The 20505-nt window shown below is 45.0% G+C and overlaps 1 protein-coding gene across 1 annotated transcript; it reads right to left on the bottom strand.

The window, feature by feature from the left end:
• Positions 1–14327: 14327 nt before the first annotated feature.
• LOC138580014 (periaxin-like) lies at positions 14328–15197 on the bottom strand. Its single transcript, XM_069650245.1, has one exon. It carries the CDS (start codon positions 15195–15197, stop codon positions 14328–14330), a length of 870 nt encoding a protein of 289 aa, XP_069506346.1.
• Positions 15198–20505: the final 5308 nt, after the last annotated feature.

Raw genomic sequence — 20505 nt, 5'->3', positions numbered from 1 at the left:
CAATTCAGGGCTAGACCTAATTAGTTCAGGGCTAGATATAATTAGTTCAGGGCTAGGCATCATGGGTTCAGGGCTAGGCATCATCAATGAAGGGCTAGGCATCATTATTTCTGGGATAGGCATCATCAATTCAGGGCTAGGCATAATGAGTTGAGGGTTAGGTATCATCAATTCAGGGCTAGGCATAATCAATTCATGTTTATGCATAATCGATTCAGGGCTATGCATAACAAGTTCAGGGCTAGGCATCATCAATTCAGAGCTAGGCATAATGAGTTCAGGGCTAGACATAATGAGTTCAGGGCTAGGCAGCATGGGTTCAAGGTTAGGCATCATCAATTCAGGGCTAGGCATAATGAGATCAGTGATAGGCATAATGAGTTCAGGGATAGGCATCATGAGTTCAGGGCTTTGCATCACCAATTCAGGGCTAGGCATCTTCAATTCAGGGCTAGGCATAATCAATTCAGGGCTAGCCATAATTATTCCAGGGCTAGGCATCAACAATTAAGGGCTAGGCATAATCAATTCAGGGATAGGCATAATGAATTCAGGGATAGGCATTATGAGTTCAGGGCTAATCATGAGTTCAGGGTTAGGCATGTTGAGTACAGGGCTAGGCAAAATCAATTCAGGGCTAGGCATAATTAGTTCAGGGCTAGGCATCATGAGTTCACGTCCAGGCATCATCAACTCAAGGCTAGCCATAATGAGTTCAGGGTTAGGTATCATGAGTTCAGGGCTAGGCACCAACAATTCAGGGATAGACATATTGAGTTCAGGGCTAGGCATCACGAGTTCAGGATAGGCATAATCAATTCAGGGATATGCATATTGAGTTCAGGGCTAGGCATCATCAATTCAGGTCTAGGCATAATGAGTGCAGGGCTAGACATAATTAGTTCAGGGCTAGGCAGCATTAGTTCAAGGCTAAGCATCATCAATTCAGGGCTAGGCTTAATGAGTTCAGGGCTAGGCATAATGAGTTCAGGGCTAGGCAACATGAGTTCAAGGCTAGGCATCATCATTTTTGCGCTCGGCATAATGAGTTCAGGGCTAGGCATCATGGGATTAGGACAAGGCGTAATCATTTAAGGCATAGGCATCATCAATTCAGGGATAGGCATAATTAATACAGGGATAGGCATCATGAGTTCAGGGCTAGGCATCATGAATTCAGGGCTGGGCGTCATGCGTTCAGGGCTAGGCATCATGAGTTCAGTGCTGGGCACAATCAAATCAGGGATGGGTGAAATCAATTCAGTACTAGGCATAATCAATTAAGGGCTCGGCATAATCAATTCAGGCCTAGGCATAATGAGTTCAGCGCTAGGCATCATGAATTCAGGGCTATTCTTAATCAATTCAGGGCTAGGCATGATGAGATCAGGGCTAGACATAATGAGTTCAGGGCAAGGCATAATCAACTCAGAGTTAGGTATTGTCAATTCAGGGCTAGACCTAATGAGTTCAGGGCTAGGAAGCATGGGCTCAGGGCTAGGCATCATCAATTCCGGGCAAGGCATACTGAGTTCAGGGCTAGGCATAATGAATTCAGGACTAGGCATCATGAGTTCAGGGCTAAGAAACACCAATTCAGGGCTATGTATCATCAATTCAGGGCTAGGCATCTTGAATTCAGGGCTAGGCATCTTGAATTCAGAGCTAGGCATAATGAGTTCAGGGCTAGACATAATGAGTTCAGGGCTATGCAGCATGAGTTCAGTGCTAGGCATAATCATGTCAGGGCTAGTCATAATGAGTGCAGGGCTAGGCATCATGAGCTCAGGGCTAAGCATAATCAATTCAGGGCTAGGCATAATTAGTCCAGGGCTAGCCATTATGAGTTCAAGGCTAGGCATCATGAGTTCAGGGCCTGGCATAATCAGTTCAGGGCTAGGCATAATCAAATCAGGGCTAGGCATACTGAGTTCAGGGCTAGGCATCATGAGTTCACGTCCAGGCATCATCAATTCATGGCTAGGCATATTGAGTTCAGGGCTAGGCATCATGAGTTCAGGATAGACATGATTAATTCAGGGCTTGGCCATAATGAGTACAGGGCTAAATATAATGAGTTTAGGACTAGGCAGCATGGGTTCAGGGCTAGGCATCATAAATTCAGGGCTAGGCATAATACATTCAGGGCTAGACATAATTAATTCAGAGCTAGGCATCATGAGTTCAGGGCTAGGCATCATGAGTTCAGTCCTAGCATAATCAGTTCAGGCCTAAGCATAATCAAATCAGGGCTAGCCATAATGAGTTTAGGTTTAGGCATAATCAATTCAGGGCTAGGCATAATGAGTTCAGGTTAAGGCATAATCAATTCAGGGCTAGGCATAATCAATTCAGGGCTAGGCATACTGAGTTTAGGGCTAGGCATCATGAGTTACATCCAGGCATCATCAATTCATGGCTAGGTATAATGAGTTCAGGGCTAGACATAATGAGTTCAGGGCTAGGCAGCATGGGTTCAGGGCTAGGCATCATCAAGTCAGGGCTAGTCATTATGAGTTCAGGGCTAGGCATCATGAGTTCAGGGCTAGGCATCACCATTTCAGGGCTGGGCATCATCAATTCAGGGCTAAGCATAATCAATTCAGGGCTAGGCATAATTAGTCCAGGGCTAGGCATCATCAATTCAGGGCTAGGCATCAACAATTCAGTGCTAGGCATAATCAATTCAGGGCTAGGCATAATGAGTTCAGGACTAGCCATTATGAGTTCAGGACTAGGCATCATGAGTTCAGTCCTGGCATAATCAGTTCAGGCCTAAGCATAATCAAATCAGGGCTAGCCATAATGAGTTTAGGCATAATCAATTCAGGCTAGGCATATGGAGTTCAGGTTAAGGCATAATCAATTCAGGGCTAGGCATCATCAATTCATGGCTAGGCATAATGAGTTCAGGGCTAGGCATCATGAGTTCAGGGCTAGGTATAAATAATTTGGGGCTAGCCATATTGAGTTCAGGGCTAGGCATCATGAGTTCAGGATAGGCATCATCAATCCAGGGCTAGACCTAATGAGTTCAGGGCTAAATATAATGAGTTCATGGCTAGGCAGCATGGGTTCAGGGCTAGGCATCATCAATTCAGTACTAGGCATAATAAATTCAGGGCTAGGCATGATGAATTCAGGGCTAGGCATCATGAGTTCAGGGCTAAAAAACACCAATTCAGGGCTAGGCATTATCAATGCAGGGCTAGGCATAATGAGTTCAGGGCTAGGCATCTTCAATTCATAGCTAGGGATAATGAGTTCAGGGCTAGATATAATTAGTTCAGGACTAGGCATCATGGGTTCAGGGCTAGGCATCATCAATGAAGGGCTAGGCATAATTATTCAGGGATAGGCATCATCAATGCAGGGCTAGGCATAACGAGTTGAGGGTTAGGTATCATCAATTCAGGGCTAGGCATACTCAATTCATGTTTAGGCATAATCGATTCAGGGCTATGCATAACGAGTTCAGGGCTAGGCATCATCAATTCAGGGCTAGGCATAAGGAGATCAGTGATAGGCCTAATGAGTTCAGGGCTAGGCATCATGAGTTGAGGGCTATGCATCACCAATTCAGGGCTAGGCATCTTCAATTCATGGCTAGGCATAATCAATTCAGGGCTAGCCAACATTATTCCAGGGCTAGGCATCATCAATTCAGGGCTAGGCATCAACAATTAAGGGCTAAGTATAATCAATTCAGGGATAGGCATAATGAATTCAGGGATAGGCGTTATGAGTTCAGGGCTAATCATGAGTTCAGGGTTAGGCATGTTGAGTTCAGGGCTAGGCATAATCAATTCAGGGCTAGGCATAATTAGTTCAGGGCTAGGCATCATGAGTTCACGTCCAGGCATCATCAACTCTAGGCTAGTCATAATGAGTTCAGGGTTAGGTATCATGAGTTCAGGGCTAGGCACCAACAATTCAGGGCTAGACATATTGAGTTCAGGGCTAGGCATCATGAGTTCAGGATAGGCATAATCAATTCAGGGATATGCATAATGAGTTCAGGGCTAGGCATCATTAATTCAGGCCTAGGCATAATGAGTGCAGGGCTAGACATAATTAGTTCAGGGCTAGGCAGCATTAGTTCAAGGCTAAGCATAATCAAATCAGGGCTAGGCATAATGAGTTTAGGTTTAGGCATAATCAATTCAGGGCTAGGCATAATGAGTTCAGGTTAAGGCATAATCAATTCAGGGCTAGGCATAATGAATTCAGGGCTAGGCATCATGAGTTCAGGGCCTGGCATTATCAGTTCAGGCCTAAACATAATCAAATCAGGGCTAGGCATAATGAGTTTAGGTTTAGGCATAATCAAATCAGGGCTAGGCATAATGAGTTCAGGTTAAGGCATAATCAATTCAGGGCTAGGCATAATCAATTGGGGACTAGGCATACTGAGTTTAGGGCTAGGCATCATGAGTTACGTCCAGGCATCATCAATTCATGGCTAGGTATAATGAGTTCAGGGATAGACATAATGAGTTCAGGGCTAGGCAGCATGGGTTCAGGGCTAGACATCATCAAGTCAGTTCTAGTCATAATGAGTTCAGGGCTAGGCATCATGAGTTCAGGGCTAGGCATCACCATTTCAGGGCTGGGCATAATCAATTCAGGGCTAAGCATAATCAGTTCAGGGCTAGGCATAATTAGTCCAGGGCTAGGCATCATCAATTCAGGGCTAGGCATCAACAATTCAGTCCTAGGCATAATCAATTCAGGGCTAGGCATAATGAGTTCAGGGCTAGCCATTATGAGTTCAGGGCTAGGCATCATGAGTTCAGTCCTGGCATAATCAGTTCAGGCCTAAGCATAATCAAATCAGGGCTAGCCATAATGAGTTTAGGTTTAGGCATAATCAATTCAGGCTAGGCATATGGAGTTCAGGTTAAGGCATAATCAATTCAGGACTAGGCATCCGCAATTCATGGCTAGGCATAATGAGTTCAGGGCTAGGCATCATGAGTTCAGGGCTAGGTATCAATAATTTGGGGCTAGCCATATTGAGTTCAGGGCTAGGCATCATGAGTTCAGGTTAGGCATCATCAATTCAGCGCTAGACCTAATGAGTTCAGGGCTAAATATAATGAGTTCATGGCTAGGCAGCATGGGTTCAGGGCTAGGCATCATCAATTCAGGACTAGGCATAATAAATTCAGGGCTAGGCATAATGAATTCAGGGCTAGGCATCATGAGTTCAGGCTAAAAATCACCAATTCAGGGCTAGGCATCATCAATTCAGGGCTAGACCTAATTAGTTCAGGGCTAGATATAATTAGTTCAGGGCTAGGCATCATGGGTTCAGGGCTAGGCATCATCAATGAAGGGCTAGGCATCATTAATTCAGGGATAGGCATATACAATTCAGGGCTAGGCATAATGAGTTGAGGGCTAGGCAGCATGGGTTCAGGGTTAGGCATCATCAATTCAGGGCTAGGCATAATGAGATCAGTGATAGGCATAATGAGTTCAGGGCTAGGCATCATGAGTTCAGGGCTATGCATCACCAATTCAGGACTAGGCATCTTCAATTCAGGGCTAGGCATAATCAATTCAGGGCTAGCCATAATTATTCCAGGGCTAGGCATCTTCAATTCAGGGCTAGGCATCAACAATTAAGGGCTAGGCATAATCAATTCAGGGATAGGCATAATGAATTCAGGGATAGGCATTATGATTTCAGGGCTAATCATGAGTTCAGGGTTAGGCATGTTGAGTTCAGGGCTAGGCAAAATCAATTCAGGGCTAGGCATAATTAGTTCAGGGCTAGGCATCATGAGTTCAGGATAGGCATAATCAATTCAGGCATATGCATAAAGAGTTCAGGGCTAGGCATCATCAATTCAGGTCTAGGCATAATGAGTGCAGGGCTAGACATAATTAGTTCAGGGCTAGGCAGCATTAGTTCAAGGCTAAGCATCATCAATTCAGAGCTAGGCTTAATGAGTTCAGGGCTAGGCATAATGAGTTCAGGGCTAGGCATCATGATTTCAGGGCTAGGCATCATCATTTTTGCGCTCGGCATAATGAGTTCAGGGCTAGGCATCATGGGATTAGGAGTAGGCATAATCATTTCAGGCATAGGCATCATCAATTCAGGGATAGGCATAATTAATACAGGGATAGGCATCATGAGTTCAGGGCTAGGCATCATGAATTCAGGGCTGGGCGTCATGCGTTCAGGGCTAGGCATCATGAGTTCAGTGCTGGGCACAATCAAATCAGGAATGGGTGAAATCAATTCAGTACTAGGCATAATCAATTCAGGGCTCAGCATAATCAATTCAGGCCTAGGCATAATGAGTTCAGCGCTAGCCATCATGAATTCAGGGCTATTCTTAATCAATTCAGGGCTAGGCATGATGATATCAGGGCTGGGCATCATCAATACAGGGCAAGGCATAATCAACTCAGAGTTAGGTATTGTCAATTCAGGGCTAGACCTAATGAGTTCAGGACTAGGCATCATAAGTTCAGGGCTAAGAAACACCAATTCAGGGCTAGGTATCATCAATTCAGGGCTAGGCATAATGAGTTCTGGGCTAGGCATCATGAGTTCAGGGATAGGCATCATCAATACAGGGCAAGGCATAAACAATTCAGAGTTATGCCTTGTCAATTCAGGGCTAGGCATAATGAGTTCAAGGCTAGGCATAATCAATTCAGGGCTAGACCTAATGAGTTCATGGCTAGATATCATGAGTTCATGGCTAGGCAGCATGGGTTCAGGGCTAGGCATCATCAATTCCGGGCAAGGCATACTGAGTTCAGGGCTAGGCATAATGAATTCAGGACTAGGCATCATGAGTTCAGGGCTAACAAACATCAATTCAGGGCTAGGTATCATCAATTCAGGGCTAGGCATAATGGGTTCAGGGCTAGGCATCTTGAATTCAGAGCTGGGCATAATGAGTTCAGGGCTAGACATAATGAGTACAGGGCTATGCAGCAAGGGTTCAGTGCTAGGCATAATCATGTCAGGGCTAGTCATAATGAGTGCAGGGCTAGGCATCACCATTTCAAGGCTAGGCATAATCAATTCAGGGCTAAGCATAATCAATTCAGGGCTAGGCATAATTAGTCCAGGGCTAGCCATTATGAGTTCAAGGCTAGGCATCATGAGTTCAGGGCCTGGCATAATCAGTTCAGGGCTAGGCATAATCAAATCAGGGCTAGGCATACTGAGTTCAGGGCTAGGCATCATGAGTTCACATCCAGGCATCATCAATTCATGGCTAGGCATATTGAGTTCAGGGCTAGGCATCATGAGTTCAGGATAGACATGATTAATTCAGGGCTTGGCCATAATGAGTACAGGGCTAAATATAATGAGTTTAGGACTAGGCAGCATGGGTTCAGGGCTAGGCATCATCAATTCAGGGCTAGGCATAATACATTCAGGGCTAGACATAATTAATTCAGAGCTAGGCATCATGAGTTCAGGGCTAGGCATCATAAGTTCAGTCCTAGCATAATCAGTTCAGGCCTAAGCATAATCAAATCAAGGCTAGCCTTAATGAGTTTAGGTTTAGGCATAATCAATTCAGGGCTAGGCATAATTAGTTCAGGTTAAGGCATAATCAATTCAGGGCTAGGCATAATCAATTCAGGGCTAGGCATACTGAGTTTAGGGCTAGGCATCATGAGTTACATCTAGGCATCATCAATTCATGGCTAGGTATAATGAGTTCAGGGCTAGACATAATGAGTTCAGGGCTAGGCAGCATGGGTTCAGGGCTAGCCATCACCATTTCCGGGCTGGGCATCATCAATTCAGGGCTAAGCATAATCAATTCAGGGCTAGGCATAATTAGTCCAGGGCTAGGCATCATCAATTCAGGGCTATGCATCAACAATTCAGTGCTAGGCATAATCAATTCAGGGCTAGGCATACTGAGTTCAGGGATAGGCTTCATGAGTTCACGTCCAGGCATCATCAATTCATGGCTAGGCATATTGAGTTCAGAGCTAGGCATCATGAGTTCAGGATAGACATGATTAATTCAGGGCTTGGTCATAATGAGTTCAGGGCTAAATATAATGAGTTCAGGACTAGGCAGCATGGGTTCAGGGCTAGGCATCATCAATTCAGGGCTAGGCATAATACATTCAGGGCTAGACATAATTAATTCAGAGCTAGGCATCATGAGTTCAGGGCTAAAAATCACCAATTCAGGGCTAGGCATTATCAATGCAGGGCTAGGCTTAATGAGTTCAGGGCAAGGCATCTTTAATTCAGAGCTAGGCATAATGAGTTCAGGGCTAGACATAATGAGTTCAGAGCTAGGCAGCATGGGTTCATGGCTTGGCAACATCAATTCAGGGCTAGGCATGATGAGATCAGTGATAGGCAAAATGAGTTCAGGGTTAGGCATGATGAGTTCAGGGCTATGCATCACCAATTCAGGGCTAGGCATCTTCAATTCAGGGCTAGGCATAATCAATTCAGGGCTAGCCATAATTATTCCAGGGCTAGGCATCATCAATTCAGGGCTAGGCATCAACAATTAAGGGCTAGGCATAATCAATTCAAGGATAGGCATAATGAATTCAGGGATAGGCATTATGAGTTCAGGGCTAATCATGAGTTCAAGGTTAGGCATGTTGAGTTCAGGGCTAGGCAAAATCAATTCAGGGCTAGGCATAATTAGTTCAGGGCTAGGCATCATGAGTTCACGTCCAGGCATCATCAACTCAAGGCTAGTCATAATGAGTTCAGGGTTAGGTATCATGAGTTCAGGGCTAGGCACCAACAATTCAGGGCTAGACATATTGAGTCCAGGGCTAGGCATCATGAGTTCAGGATAGGCATAATCAATTCAGGCATATGCATAATGAGTTCAGGGCTAGGCATCATCAATTCAGGTCTAGGCATAATGAGTGCAGGACTAGACATAATTAGTTCAGGGCTAGGCAGCATTAGTTCAAGGCTAAGCATCATCAATTCAGGGCTAGGCTTAATGAGTTCAGGGCTAGGCATAATGAGTTCAGGGCTAGGCATCATGAGTTCAGGGCTAGGCATCATCATTTTTGTGCTCGGCATAATGAGTTCAGGGCTAGGCATCATGGGATTAGGACTAGGCATAATCATTTCAGGCATAGGCATCATCAATTCAAGGATAGGCATAATTAATACAGGGATAGGCATCATGAGTTCAGGGCTAGGCATCATGAATTCAGGGCTGGGCGTCATGCGTTCGGGGCTAGGCATTATGAGTTCAGCACTAGGCATCATGAATTCAGGGCTATTCTTAATCAATTCAGGGCTAGGCATGATGAGATCAGGGCTGGGCATCATGAGTTCAGGATAGGCATAATCAATTCAGGCATATGCATAAAGAGTTCAGGGCTAGGCATCATCAATTCAGGTCTAGGCATAATGAGTGCAGGGCTAGACATAATTAGTTCAGGGCTAGGCAGCATTAGTTCAAGGCTAAGCATCATCAATTCAGAGCTAGGCTTAATGAGTTCAGGGCTAGGCATAATGAGTTCAGGGCTAGGCATCATGATTTCAGGGCTAGGCATCATCATTTTTGCGCTCGGCATAATGAGTTCAGGGCTAGGCATCATGGGATTAGGAGTAGGCATAATCATTTCAGGCATAGGCATCATCAATTCAGGGATAGGCATAATTAATACAGGGATAGGCATCATGAGTTCAGGGCTAGGCATCATGAATTCAGGGCTGGGCGTCATGCGTTCAGGGCTAGGCATCATGAGTTCAGTGCTGGGCACAATCAAATCAGGAATGGGTGAAATCAATTCAGTACTAGGCATAATCAATTCAGGGCTCAGCATAATCAATTCAGGCCTAGGCATAATGAGTTCAGCGCTAGCCATCATGAATTCAGGGCTATTCTTAATCAATTCAGGGCTAGGCATGATGATATCAGGGCTGGGCATCATCAATACAGGGCAAGGCATAATCAACTCAGAGTTAGGTATTGTCAATTCAGGGCTAGACCTAATGAGTTCAGGACTAGGCATCATAAGTTCAGGGCTAAGAAACACCAATTCAGGGCTAGGTATCATCAATTCAGGGCTAGGCATAATGAGTTCTGGGCTAGGCATCATGAGTTCAGGGATAGGCATCATCAATACAGGGCAAGGCATAAACAATTCAGAGTTATGCCTTGTCAATTCAGGGCTAGGCATAATGAGTTCAAGGCTAGGCATAATCAATTCAGGGCTAGACCTAATGAGTTCATGGCTAGATATCATGAGTTCATGGCTAGGCAGCATGGGTTCAGGGCTAGGCATCATCAATTCCGGGCAAGGCATACTGAGTTCAGGGCTAGGCATAATGAATTCAGGACTAGGCATCATGAGTTCAGGGCTAACAAACATCAATTCAGGGCTAGGTATCATCAATTCAGGGCTAGGCATAATGGGTTCAGGGCTAGGCATCTTGAATTCAGAGCTGGGCATAATGAGTTCAGGGCTAGACATAATGAGTACAGGGCTATGCAGCAAGGGTTCAGTGCTAGGCATAATCATGTCAGGGCTAGTCATAATGAGTGCAGGGCTAGGCATCACCATTTCAAGGCTAGGCATAATCAATTCAGGGCTAAGCATAATCAATTCAGGGCTAGGCATAATTAGTCCAGGGCTAGCCATTATGAGTTCAAGGCTAGGCATCATGAGTTCAGGGCCTGGCATAATCAGTTCAGGGCTAGGCATAATCAAATCAGGGCTAGGCATACTGAGTTCAGGGCTAGGCATCATGAGTTCACATCCAGGCATCATCAATTCATGGCTAGGCATATTGAGTTCAGGGCTAGGCATCATGAGTTCAGGATAGACATGATTAATTCAGGGCTTGGCCATAATGAGTACAGGGCTAAATATAATGAGTTTAGGACTAGGCAGCATGGGTTCAGGGCTAGGCATCATCAATTCAGGGCTAGGCATAATACATTCAGGGCTAGACATAATTAATTCAGAGCTAGGCATCATGAGTTCAGGGCTAGGCATCATAAGTTCAGTCCTAGCATAATCAGTTCAGGCCTAAGCATAATCAAATCAAGGCTAGCCTTAATGAGTTTAGGTTTAGGCATAATCAATTCAGGGCTAGGCATAATTAGTTCAGGTTAAGGCATAATCAATTCAGGGCTAGGCATAATCAATTCAGGGCTAGGCATACTGAGTTTAGGGCTAGGCATCATGAGTTACATCTAGGCATCATCAATTCATGGCTAGGTATAATGAGTTCAGGGCTAGACATAATGAGTTCAGGGCTAGGCAGCATGGGTTCAGGGCTAGCCATCACCATTTCCGGGCTGGGCATCATCAATTCAGGGCTAAGCATAATCAATTCAGGGCTAGGCATAATTAGTCCAGGGCTAGGCATCATCAATTCAGGGCTATGCATCAACAATTCAGTGCTAGGCATAATCAATTCAGGGCTAGGCATACTGAGTTCAGGGATAGGCTTCATGAGTTCACGTCCAGGCATCATCAATTCATGGCTAGGCATATTGAGTTCAGAGCTAGGCATCATGAGTTCAGGATAGACATGATTAATTCAGGGCTTGGTCATAATGAGTTCAGGGCTAAATATAATGAGTTCAGGACTAGGCAGCATGGGTTCAGGGCTAGGCATCATCAATTCAGGGCTAGGCATAATACATTCAGGGCTAGACATAATTAATTCAGAGCTAGGCATCATGAGTTCAGGGCTAAAAATCACCAATTCAGGGCTAGGCATTATCAATGCAGGGCTAGGCTTAATGAGTTCAGGGCAAGGCATCTTTAATTCAGAGCTAGGCATAATGAGTTCAGGGCTAGACATAATGAGTTCAGAGCTAGGCAGCATGGGTTCATGGCTTGGCAACATCAATTCAGGGCTAGGCATGATGAGATCAGTGATAGGCAAAATGAGTTCAGGGTTAGGCATGATGAGTTCAGGGCTATGCATCACCAATTCAGGGCTAGGCATCTTCAATTCAGGGCTAGGCATAATCAATTCAGGGCTAGCCATAATTATTCCAGGGCTAGGCATCATCAATTCAGGGCTAGGCATCAACAATTAAGGGCTAGGCATAATCAATTCAAGGATAGGCATAATGAATTCAGGGATAGGCATTATGAGTTCAGGGCTAATCATGAGTTCAAGGTTAGGCATGTTGAGTTCAGGGCTAGGCAAAATCAATTCAGGGCTAGGCATAATTAGTTCAGGGCTAGGCATCATGAGTTCACGTCCAGGCATCATCAACTCAAGGCTAGTCATAATGAGTTCAGGGTTAGGTATCATGAGTTCAGGGCTAGGCACCAACAATTCAGGGCTAGACATATTGAGTCCAGGGCTAGGCATCATGAGTTCAGGATAGGCATAATCAATTCAGGCATATGCATAATGAGTTCAGGGCTAGGCATCATCAATTCAGGTCTAGGCATAATGAGTGCAGGACTAGACATAATTAGTTCAGGGCTAGGCAGCATTAGTTCAAGGCTAAGCATCATCAATTCAGGGCTAGGCTTAATGAGTTCAGGGCTAGGCATAATGAGTTCAGGGCTAGGCATCATGAGTTCAGGGCTAGGCATCATCATTTTTGTGCTCGGCATAATGAGTTCAGGGCTAGGCATCATGGGATTAGGACTAGGCATAATCATTTCAGGCATAGGCATCATCAATTCAAGGATAGGCATAATTAATACAGGGATAGGCATCATGAGTTCAGGGCTAGGCATCATGAATTCAGGGCTGGGCGTCATGCGTTCGGGGCTAGGCATTATGAGTTCAGCACTAGGCATCATGAATTCAGGGCTATTCTTAATCAATTCAGGGCTAGGCATGATGAGATCAGGGCTGGGCATCATCAATACAGGGCAAGGCATAATCAACTCAGAGTTAGGTATTGTCAATTCAGGGCTAGACCTAATGAGTTCAGGGCTAGGCAGCATGGGTTCAGGGCTAGGCATCATCAATTCCGGGCAAGGCATACTGAGTTCAGGGCTAGGCATAATGAATTCAGGACTAGGCATCATGAGTTAAGGGCTAAGAAACACCAATTCAGGGCTATGTATCATCAATTCAGGGCTAGGCATAATGGGTTCAGGGCTAGGCATCTTGAATTTAGAGCTAGGCATAATGAGTTCAGGGCTAGACATAATGAGTTCAGGGCTATGCAGCATGGGTTCAGTGCTAGGCATAATCATGTCAGGGCTAGTCATAATGAGTGCAGGGCTAGGCATCATGAGCTCAGGGCTAGGCATCACCATTTCAGGGCTAGGCATAATCAATTCAGGACTAAGCATAATCAATTCAGGGCTAGGCATAATTAGTCCAGGGCTAGCCATTATGAGTTCAAGGCTAGGCATCATGAGTTCAGGGCCTGGCATAATCAGTTCAGGGCTAGGCATAATCAAATCAGGGCTAGGCATACTGAGTTCAGGGCTAGGCATCATGAGTTCACATCCAGGCATCATCAATTCATGGCTAGGCATATTGAGTTCAGGGCTAGGCATCATGAGTTCAGGATAGACATGATTAATTCAGGGCTTGGCCATAATGAGTACAGGGCTAAATATAATGAGTTTAGGACTAGGCAGCATGGGTTCAGGGCTAGGCATCATCAATTCAGGGCTAGGCGTAATACATTCAGGGCTAGACATAATTAATTCAGAGCTAGGCATCATGAGTTCAGGGCTAGGCATCATGAGTTCAGTCCTAGCATAATCAGTTCAGGCCTAAGCATAATCAAATCAGGGCTAGCCATAATGAGTTTAGGTTTAGGCATAATCAATTCAGGGCTAGGCATAATTAGTTCAGGTTAAGGCATAATCAATTCAGGGCTAGGCATAATCAATTCAGGGCTAGGCATACTGAGGTTAGGGCTAGGCATCATGAGTTACATCCAGGCATCATCAATTCATGGCTAGGTATAATGAGTTCAGGGCTAGACATAATGAGTTCAGGGCTAGGCAGCATGGGTTCAGGGCTAGACATCATCAAGTCAGGGCTAGTCATTATGAGTTCAGGGCTAGGCATCATGAGTTCAGGGCTAGGCATCACCATTTCAGGGCTGGGCATCATCAATTCAGGGCTAAGCATAATCAATTCAGGGCTAGGCATAATTAGTCCAGGGCTAGGCATCATCAATTCAGGGCTAGGCATCAACAATTCAGTGCTAGGCATAATCAATTCAGGGCTAGGCATAATGAGTTCAGGGCTAGCCATTATAAGTTCAGGGCTAGGCATCATGATTTCAGTCCTGGCATAATCAGTTCAGGCCTAAGCATAATCAAATCAGGGCTAGCCATAATGAATTTAGGTTTAGGCATAATCAATTCAGGCTAGGCATATGGAGATCAGGTTAAGGCATAATCAATTCAGGGCTAGGCATCATCAATTCATGGCTAGGCATAATGAGTTCAGGGCTAGACAGCATGGGTTCAGGGCTAAACATCATCAAGTCAGGGCTATTCATAATGAGTTCAGGGCTAGGCATCATGAGTTCAGGGCTAGGCATCACCATTTCAGGGCTAGACCTAATGAGTTCAGGGCTAAATATAATGAGTTCATGGCTAGGCAGCATGGGTTCAGGGCTAGGCATCATCAATTCAGGACTAGGCATAATAAATTCAGGGCTAGGCATCATGATTTCAGGGCTAAAAATCACCAATTCAGGGCTAGGCATTATCAATGCAGGGCTAGGCATAATGAGTTCAGGGCTAGGCATCTTCAATTCATAGCTAGGGATAATGAGTTCAGGGCTAGATATAATTAGTTCAGGGCTAGGCATCATGGGTTCAGGGCTAGGCATCATCAATGAAGGGCTAGGCATCATTAATTCAGGGATAGGCATCATCAATGCAGGGCTAGGCATAATGAGTTGAGGGTTAGGTATCATCAATTCAGGGCTAGGCATAATCAATTCATGTTTAGGTATAATCGATTCAGGGCTATGCATAACGAGTTCAGGGCTAGGCATCATCAATTCAGAGCTAGGCATAATGAGTTCAGGGCTAGACATAATGAGTTCAGGGCTAAGCAGCATGGGTTCAGGGTTAGGCATCATCAATTCAGGGCTAGTCATAATGAGATCAGTGATAGGCATAATGAGTTCAGGGTTAGGCATCATGAGTTCAGGGCTATGCATCACCAATTCAAGGCTAGGCATCTTCAATTCAGGGCTAGGCATAATCAATTCAGGGCTAGCCAAAATTATTCCAGGGCTAGGCATCATCAATTCAGGGCTAGGCATCAACAATTAAGGGCTAGGCATAATCAATTCAGGGATAGGCATAATGAATTCAGGGATAGGCATTATGAGTTCAGGGCTAATCATGAGTTCAGGGTTAGGCATGTTGAGTTCAGGGCTAGGCATAATCAATTCAGGGCTAGGCATAATTAGTTCAGGGCTAGGCATCATGAGTTCACGTCCAGGCATCATCAACTCAAGGCTAGTCATAATGAGTTCAGGGTTAGGTATCATGAGTTCAGGGCTAGGCACCAACAATTCAGGGCTAGACATATTGAGTTCAGGGCTAGGCATCATGAGTTCAGGATAGGCATAATCAATTCAGGGATATGCATAATGAGTTCAGGGCTAGGCATCATCAATTCAGGCCTAGGCATAGTGAGTGCAGGGCTAGACATAATTAGTTCAGGGCTAGGCAGCATTAGTTCAAGGCTAAGCATAATCAAATCAGGGCTAGGCATAATGAGTTTAGGTTTAGGCATAATCAATTCAGGGCTAGGCATAATGAGTTCAGGTTAGGGCATAATCAATTCAGGGCTAGGCATAATCAATTAAGGGCTAGGCATCATGAGTTCAGGGCCTGGCATTATCAGTTCAGGCCTAAACATAATCAAATCAGGGCTAGGCATAATGAGTTTAGGTTTAGGCATAATCAAATCAGGGCTAGGCATAATGAGTTCAGGTTAAGGCATAATCAATTCATGGCTAGGCATAATCAATTCGGGGCTAGGCATACTGAGTTTAGGGCTAGGCATCATGAGTTACGTCCAGGCATCATCAATTCATGGCTAGGTATAATGAGTTCAGGGATAGACATAATGAGTTCAGGGCTAGGCAGCATGGGTTCAGGGCTAGACATCATCAAGTCAGGGCTAGTCATAATGAGTTCAGGGCTAGGCATCATGAGTTCAGGGCTAGGCATCACCATTTCAGGGCTGGGCATAATCATTTCAGGGCTAAGCATAATCAGTTCAGGGCTAGGCATAATTAGTCCAGGGCTAGGCATCATCAATTCAGGGCTAGGCATCAACAATTCAGTGCTATGCATAATCAATTCAGGGCTCGGCATAATGAGTTCAGGGCTAGCCATTATGAGTTCAGGGCTAGGCATCATGAGTTCAGTCCTGGCATAATCAGTTCAGGCCTAAGCATAATCAAATCAGGGCTAGCCATAATGAGTTTAGGTTTAGGCATAATCAATTCAGGCTAGGCATATGGAGTTCAGGTTAAGGCATAATCAATTCAGGGCTAGGCATCCACAATTCATGGCTAGGCATAATGAGTTCAGGGCTAGGCATCATGAGTTCAGGGCTAGGTATCAATAATTTGGGGCTAGCCATATTGAGTTCAGGGCTAGGCATCATGAGTTCAGGTTAGGCATCATCAATTCAGGGCTAGACCTAATGAGTTCAGGGCTAAATATAATGAGTTCATGGTTAGGCAGCATGGGTTCAGGGCTAGGCATCATCAATTCAGGACTAGGCATAATAAATTCAGGGCTAGGCATAATGAATTCAGGGCTAAGCATCATGAGTTCAGGGCTAAAAATCACCAATTCAGGGCTAGGCATCATCAATTCAGGGCTAGAACTAATTAGTTCAGGGCTAGATATAATATGTTCAGGGCTAGGCATCATGGGTTCAGGGCTAGGCATCATCAATGATGGGCTAGGCATCATTAATTCAGGGATAGGCATCATCAAATCAGGGCTAGGTATAATGAGTTGAGGGTTAGGTATCATCAATTCAGGGCTAGGCATAATCAATTCATGTTTAGGCATAATCGATTTAGGGCTATGCATAATAAGTTCAGGGCTAGGCATCATCAATTCAGAGCTAGGCATAATGAGTTCAGGGCTAGACATAATGAGTTCAGGGCTAGGCAGCATGGGTTCAGGGTTAGGCATCATCAATTCAGGGCTAGGCATAATGAGATCAGTGATAGGCATAATGAGTTCAGGGCTAGGCATCACGAGTTCAGGGCTATGCATCACCAATTCAGGACTAGGCATCTTCAATTCAGGGCTAGGCATAATCAATTCAGGGCTAGCCATAATTATTCCAGGGCTAGGCATCTTCAATTCAGGGCTAGGCATCAACAATTAAGGGCTAGGCATAATCAATTCAGGGATAGGCATAATGAATTCAGGGATAGGCATTATGATTTCAGGGCTAATCATGAGTTAAGGGTTAGGCATGTTGAGTTCAGGGCTAGGCAAAATCAATTCAGGGCTAGGCATAATTAGTTCAGGGCTAGGCATCATGAGTTCAGGATAGGCATAATCAATTCAGGCATATGCATAATGAGTTCAGGGCTAGGCATCATCAATTCAGGTCTAGGCATAATGAGTGCAGGGCTAGACATAATTAGTTCAGGGCTAGGCAGCATTAGTTCAAGGCTAAGCATCATCAATTCAGAGCTAGGCTTAATGGGTTCAGGGCTAGGCATAATGAGTTCAGGGCTAGGCATCATGATTTCAGGGCTAGGCATCATCATTTTTGCGCTCGGCATAATTAGTTCAGGGCTAGGCATCATGGGATTAGGACTAGGCAAAATCATTTCAGGCATAGGCATCATCAATTCAGGGATAGGCATAATTAATACAGGGATAGGCATCATGAGTTCAGGGCTAGGCATCATGAATTCAGGGCTGGGCATCATGCGTTCAGGGCTAGGCATCATGAGTTCAGTGCTGGGCACAATCAAATCAGGAATGGGTGAAATCAATTCAGTACTAGGCATAATCAATTCAGGGCTCAGCATAATCAATTCAGGCCTAGGCATGATGATATCAGGGCTGGGCATCATCAATACAGGGCAAGGCATAATCAACTCAGAGTTAGGTATTGTCAATTCAGGGCTAGACCTAATGAGTTCAGGACTAGGCATCATGAGTTCAGGGCTAAGAAACACCAATTCAGGGCTAGGTATCATCAATTCAGGGCTAGGCATAATGAGTTCTGGGCTAGGCATCATGAGTTCAGGGATAGGCATCACCAATACAGGGCAAGGCATAAACAATTCAGAGTTAGGCATTGTCAATTCAGGGCTAGGCATAATGAGTTCAAGGCTAGGCATAATCAATTCAGGGCTAGACCTAATGAGTTCATGGCTAGATATCATGAGTTCATGGCTAGGCAGCATGGGTTCAGGGCTAGGCATCATCAATTCCGGGCAAGGCATACTGAGTTCAGGGCTAGGCATAATGAATTCAGGACTAGGCATCTTGAATTCAGAGCTAGGCATAATGAGTTCAGGGCTAGACATAATGAGTTCAGGGCTATGCAGCATGGGTTCAGTGCTAGGCATAATCATGTCAGGGCTAGTCATAATGAGTGCAGGGCTAGGCATCATGAGCTCAGGGCTAGGCATCACCATTTCAGGGCTAGGCATAATCAATTCAGGGCTAAGCATAATCAATTCAGGGCTAGGCATAATTAGTGCAGGGCTATACATTATGAGTTCAAGGCTAGGCATCATGAGTTCAGGGCCTGGCATAATCAGTTCAGGGCTAGGCATAATCAATTCAGGGCTAGGCATACTGAGTTCAGGGCTAGGCTTCATGAGTTCACGTCAAGGCATCATCAATTCATGGCTAGGCATATTGAGTTCAGAGCTAGGCATCATGAGTTCAGGATAGACATGATTAATTCAGGGCTTGGTCATAATGAGTTCAGGGCTAAATATAATGAGTTCAGGACTAGGCAGCATGGGTTCAGGGCTAGGCATCATCAATTCAGGGCTAGGCATAATACATTCAGGGCTAGACATAATTAATTCAGAGCTAGGCATCATAAGTTCAGGGCTAAACATCACCAATTCAGGGCTAGGCATTATCAATGCAGGGCTAGGCTTAATGAGTTCAGGGCAAGGCATCTTCAATTCAGAGCTAGGCATAATGAGTTCAGGGCTAGACATAATGAGTTCAGAGCTAGGCAGCATGGGTTCAGGGCTAGGCAACATCAATTCAGGGCTAGGCATGATGAGATCAGTGATAGGCAAAATGAGTTCAGGGCTAGGCATCATGAGTTCAGGGCTATGCATCACCAATTCAGGGCTAGGCATCTTCAATTCAGGGCTAGGCATAATCAATTCAGGGCTAGCCATAATTATTCCAGGGCTAGGCATCATCAATTCAGGGCTAGGCATCAACAATTAAGGGCTAGGCAGAATCAATACAGGGATAGGCATAATGAATTCAGGGATAGGCATTATGAGTTCAGGGCTAATCATGAGTTCAGGGTTAGGCATGTTGAGTTCAGGGCTAGGCAAAATCAATTCAGGGCTAGGCATAATTAGTTCAGGGCTAGGCATCATGAGTTCACGTCCAGGCATCATCAACTCAAGGCTAGTCATAATGAGTTCAGGGTTAGATATCATGAGTTCAGGGCTAGGCACCAACAATTCAGGGCTAGACATATTGAGTTCAGGGCTAGGCATCATGAGTTCAGGGTAGGCATAATCAATTCAGGCATATGCATAATGAGTTCAGGGCTAGGCATCATCAATTCAGGTCTAGGCATAATGAGTGCAGGACTAGACATAATTAGTTCAGGGCTAGGCAGCATGAATTCAAGGCTAAGCACCATCAATTCAGGGCTAGGCTTAATGAGTTCACGGCTAGGCATAATGAGTTCAGGGCTAGACATCATGAGTTCAGGGCTAGGCATCATCATTTTTGCGCTCGGCATAATGAGTTCAGGGTTAGGCATCATGGGATTAGGACTAGGCATAATCATTTCAGGCATAGGCATCATCAATTCAAGGATAGGCATAATTAATACAGGGATAGGCATCATGAGTTCAGGGCTAGGCATCATGAATACAGGGCTGGGCGTCATGCGTTCGGGGCTAGGTATTATGAGTTCAGCGCTAGGCATCATGAATTCAGGGCTATTCTTAATCAATTCAGGGCTAGGCATGATGAGATCAGGGCTGGGCATCATCAATACAGGGCAAGGCATAATCAACTCAGAGTTAGGTATTGTCAATTCAGGGCTAGACCTAATGAGTTCAGGGCTAGGCAGCATGGGTTCAGGGCTAGGCATCATCAATTCCGGGCAAGGCATACTGAGTTCAGGGCTAGGCATAATGAATTCAGGACTAGGCCTCATGAGTTCAGGGCTAAAAAACACCAATTCAGGGCTATGTATCATCAATTCAGGGCTAGGCATAATGGGTTCAGGGCTAGGCATCTTGAATTCAGAGCTAGGCATAATGAGTTCAGGGCTAGACATAATGAGTTCAGGGCTATGCAGCATGGGTTCAGTGCTAGGCATAATCATGTCAG

This window comes from Ambystoma mexicanum, chromosome 3p (genome assembly GCF_040938575.1).
Source record: "Ambystoma mexicanum isolate Mex_15411 chromosome 3p, UKY_AmexF1_1, whole genome shotgun sequence".
Classification (NCBI taxonomy): Eukaryota; Metazoa; Chordata; class Amphibia; order Caudata; family Ambystomatidae; genus Ambystoma; species Ambystoma mexicanum.
The sequence above is the reverse complement of the archived record's forward strand: the minus strand, read 5'-3'. Positions and strand labels throughout refer to the sequence as shown.

Bases quoted from the DNA above. Each gene is read 5' to 3' on its own strand.
- LOC138580014 (XM_069650245.1), bottom strand. From the start codon at position 15,197: ATGCCTAGCCCTGGAATAATTTTGGCTAGCCCTGAATTGATTATGCCT.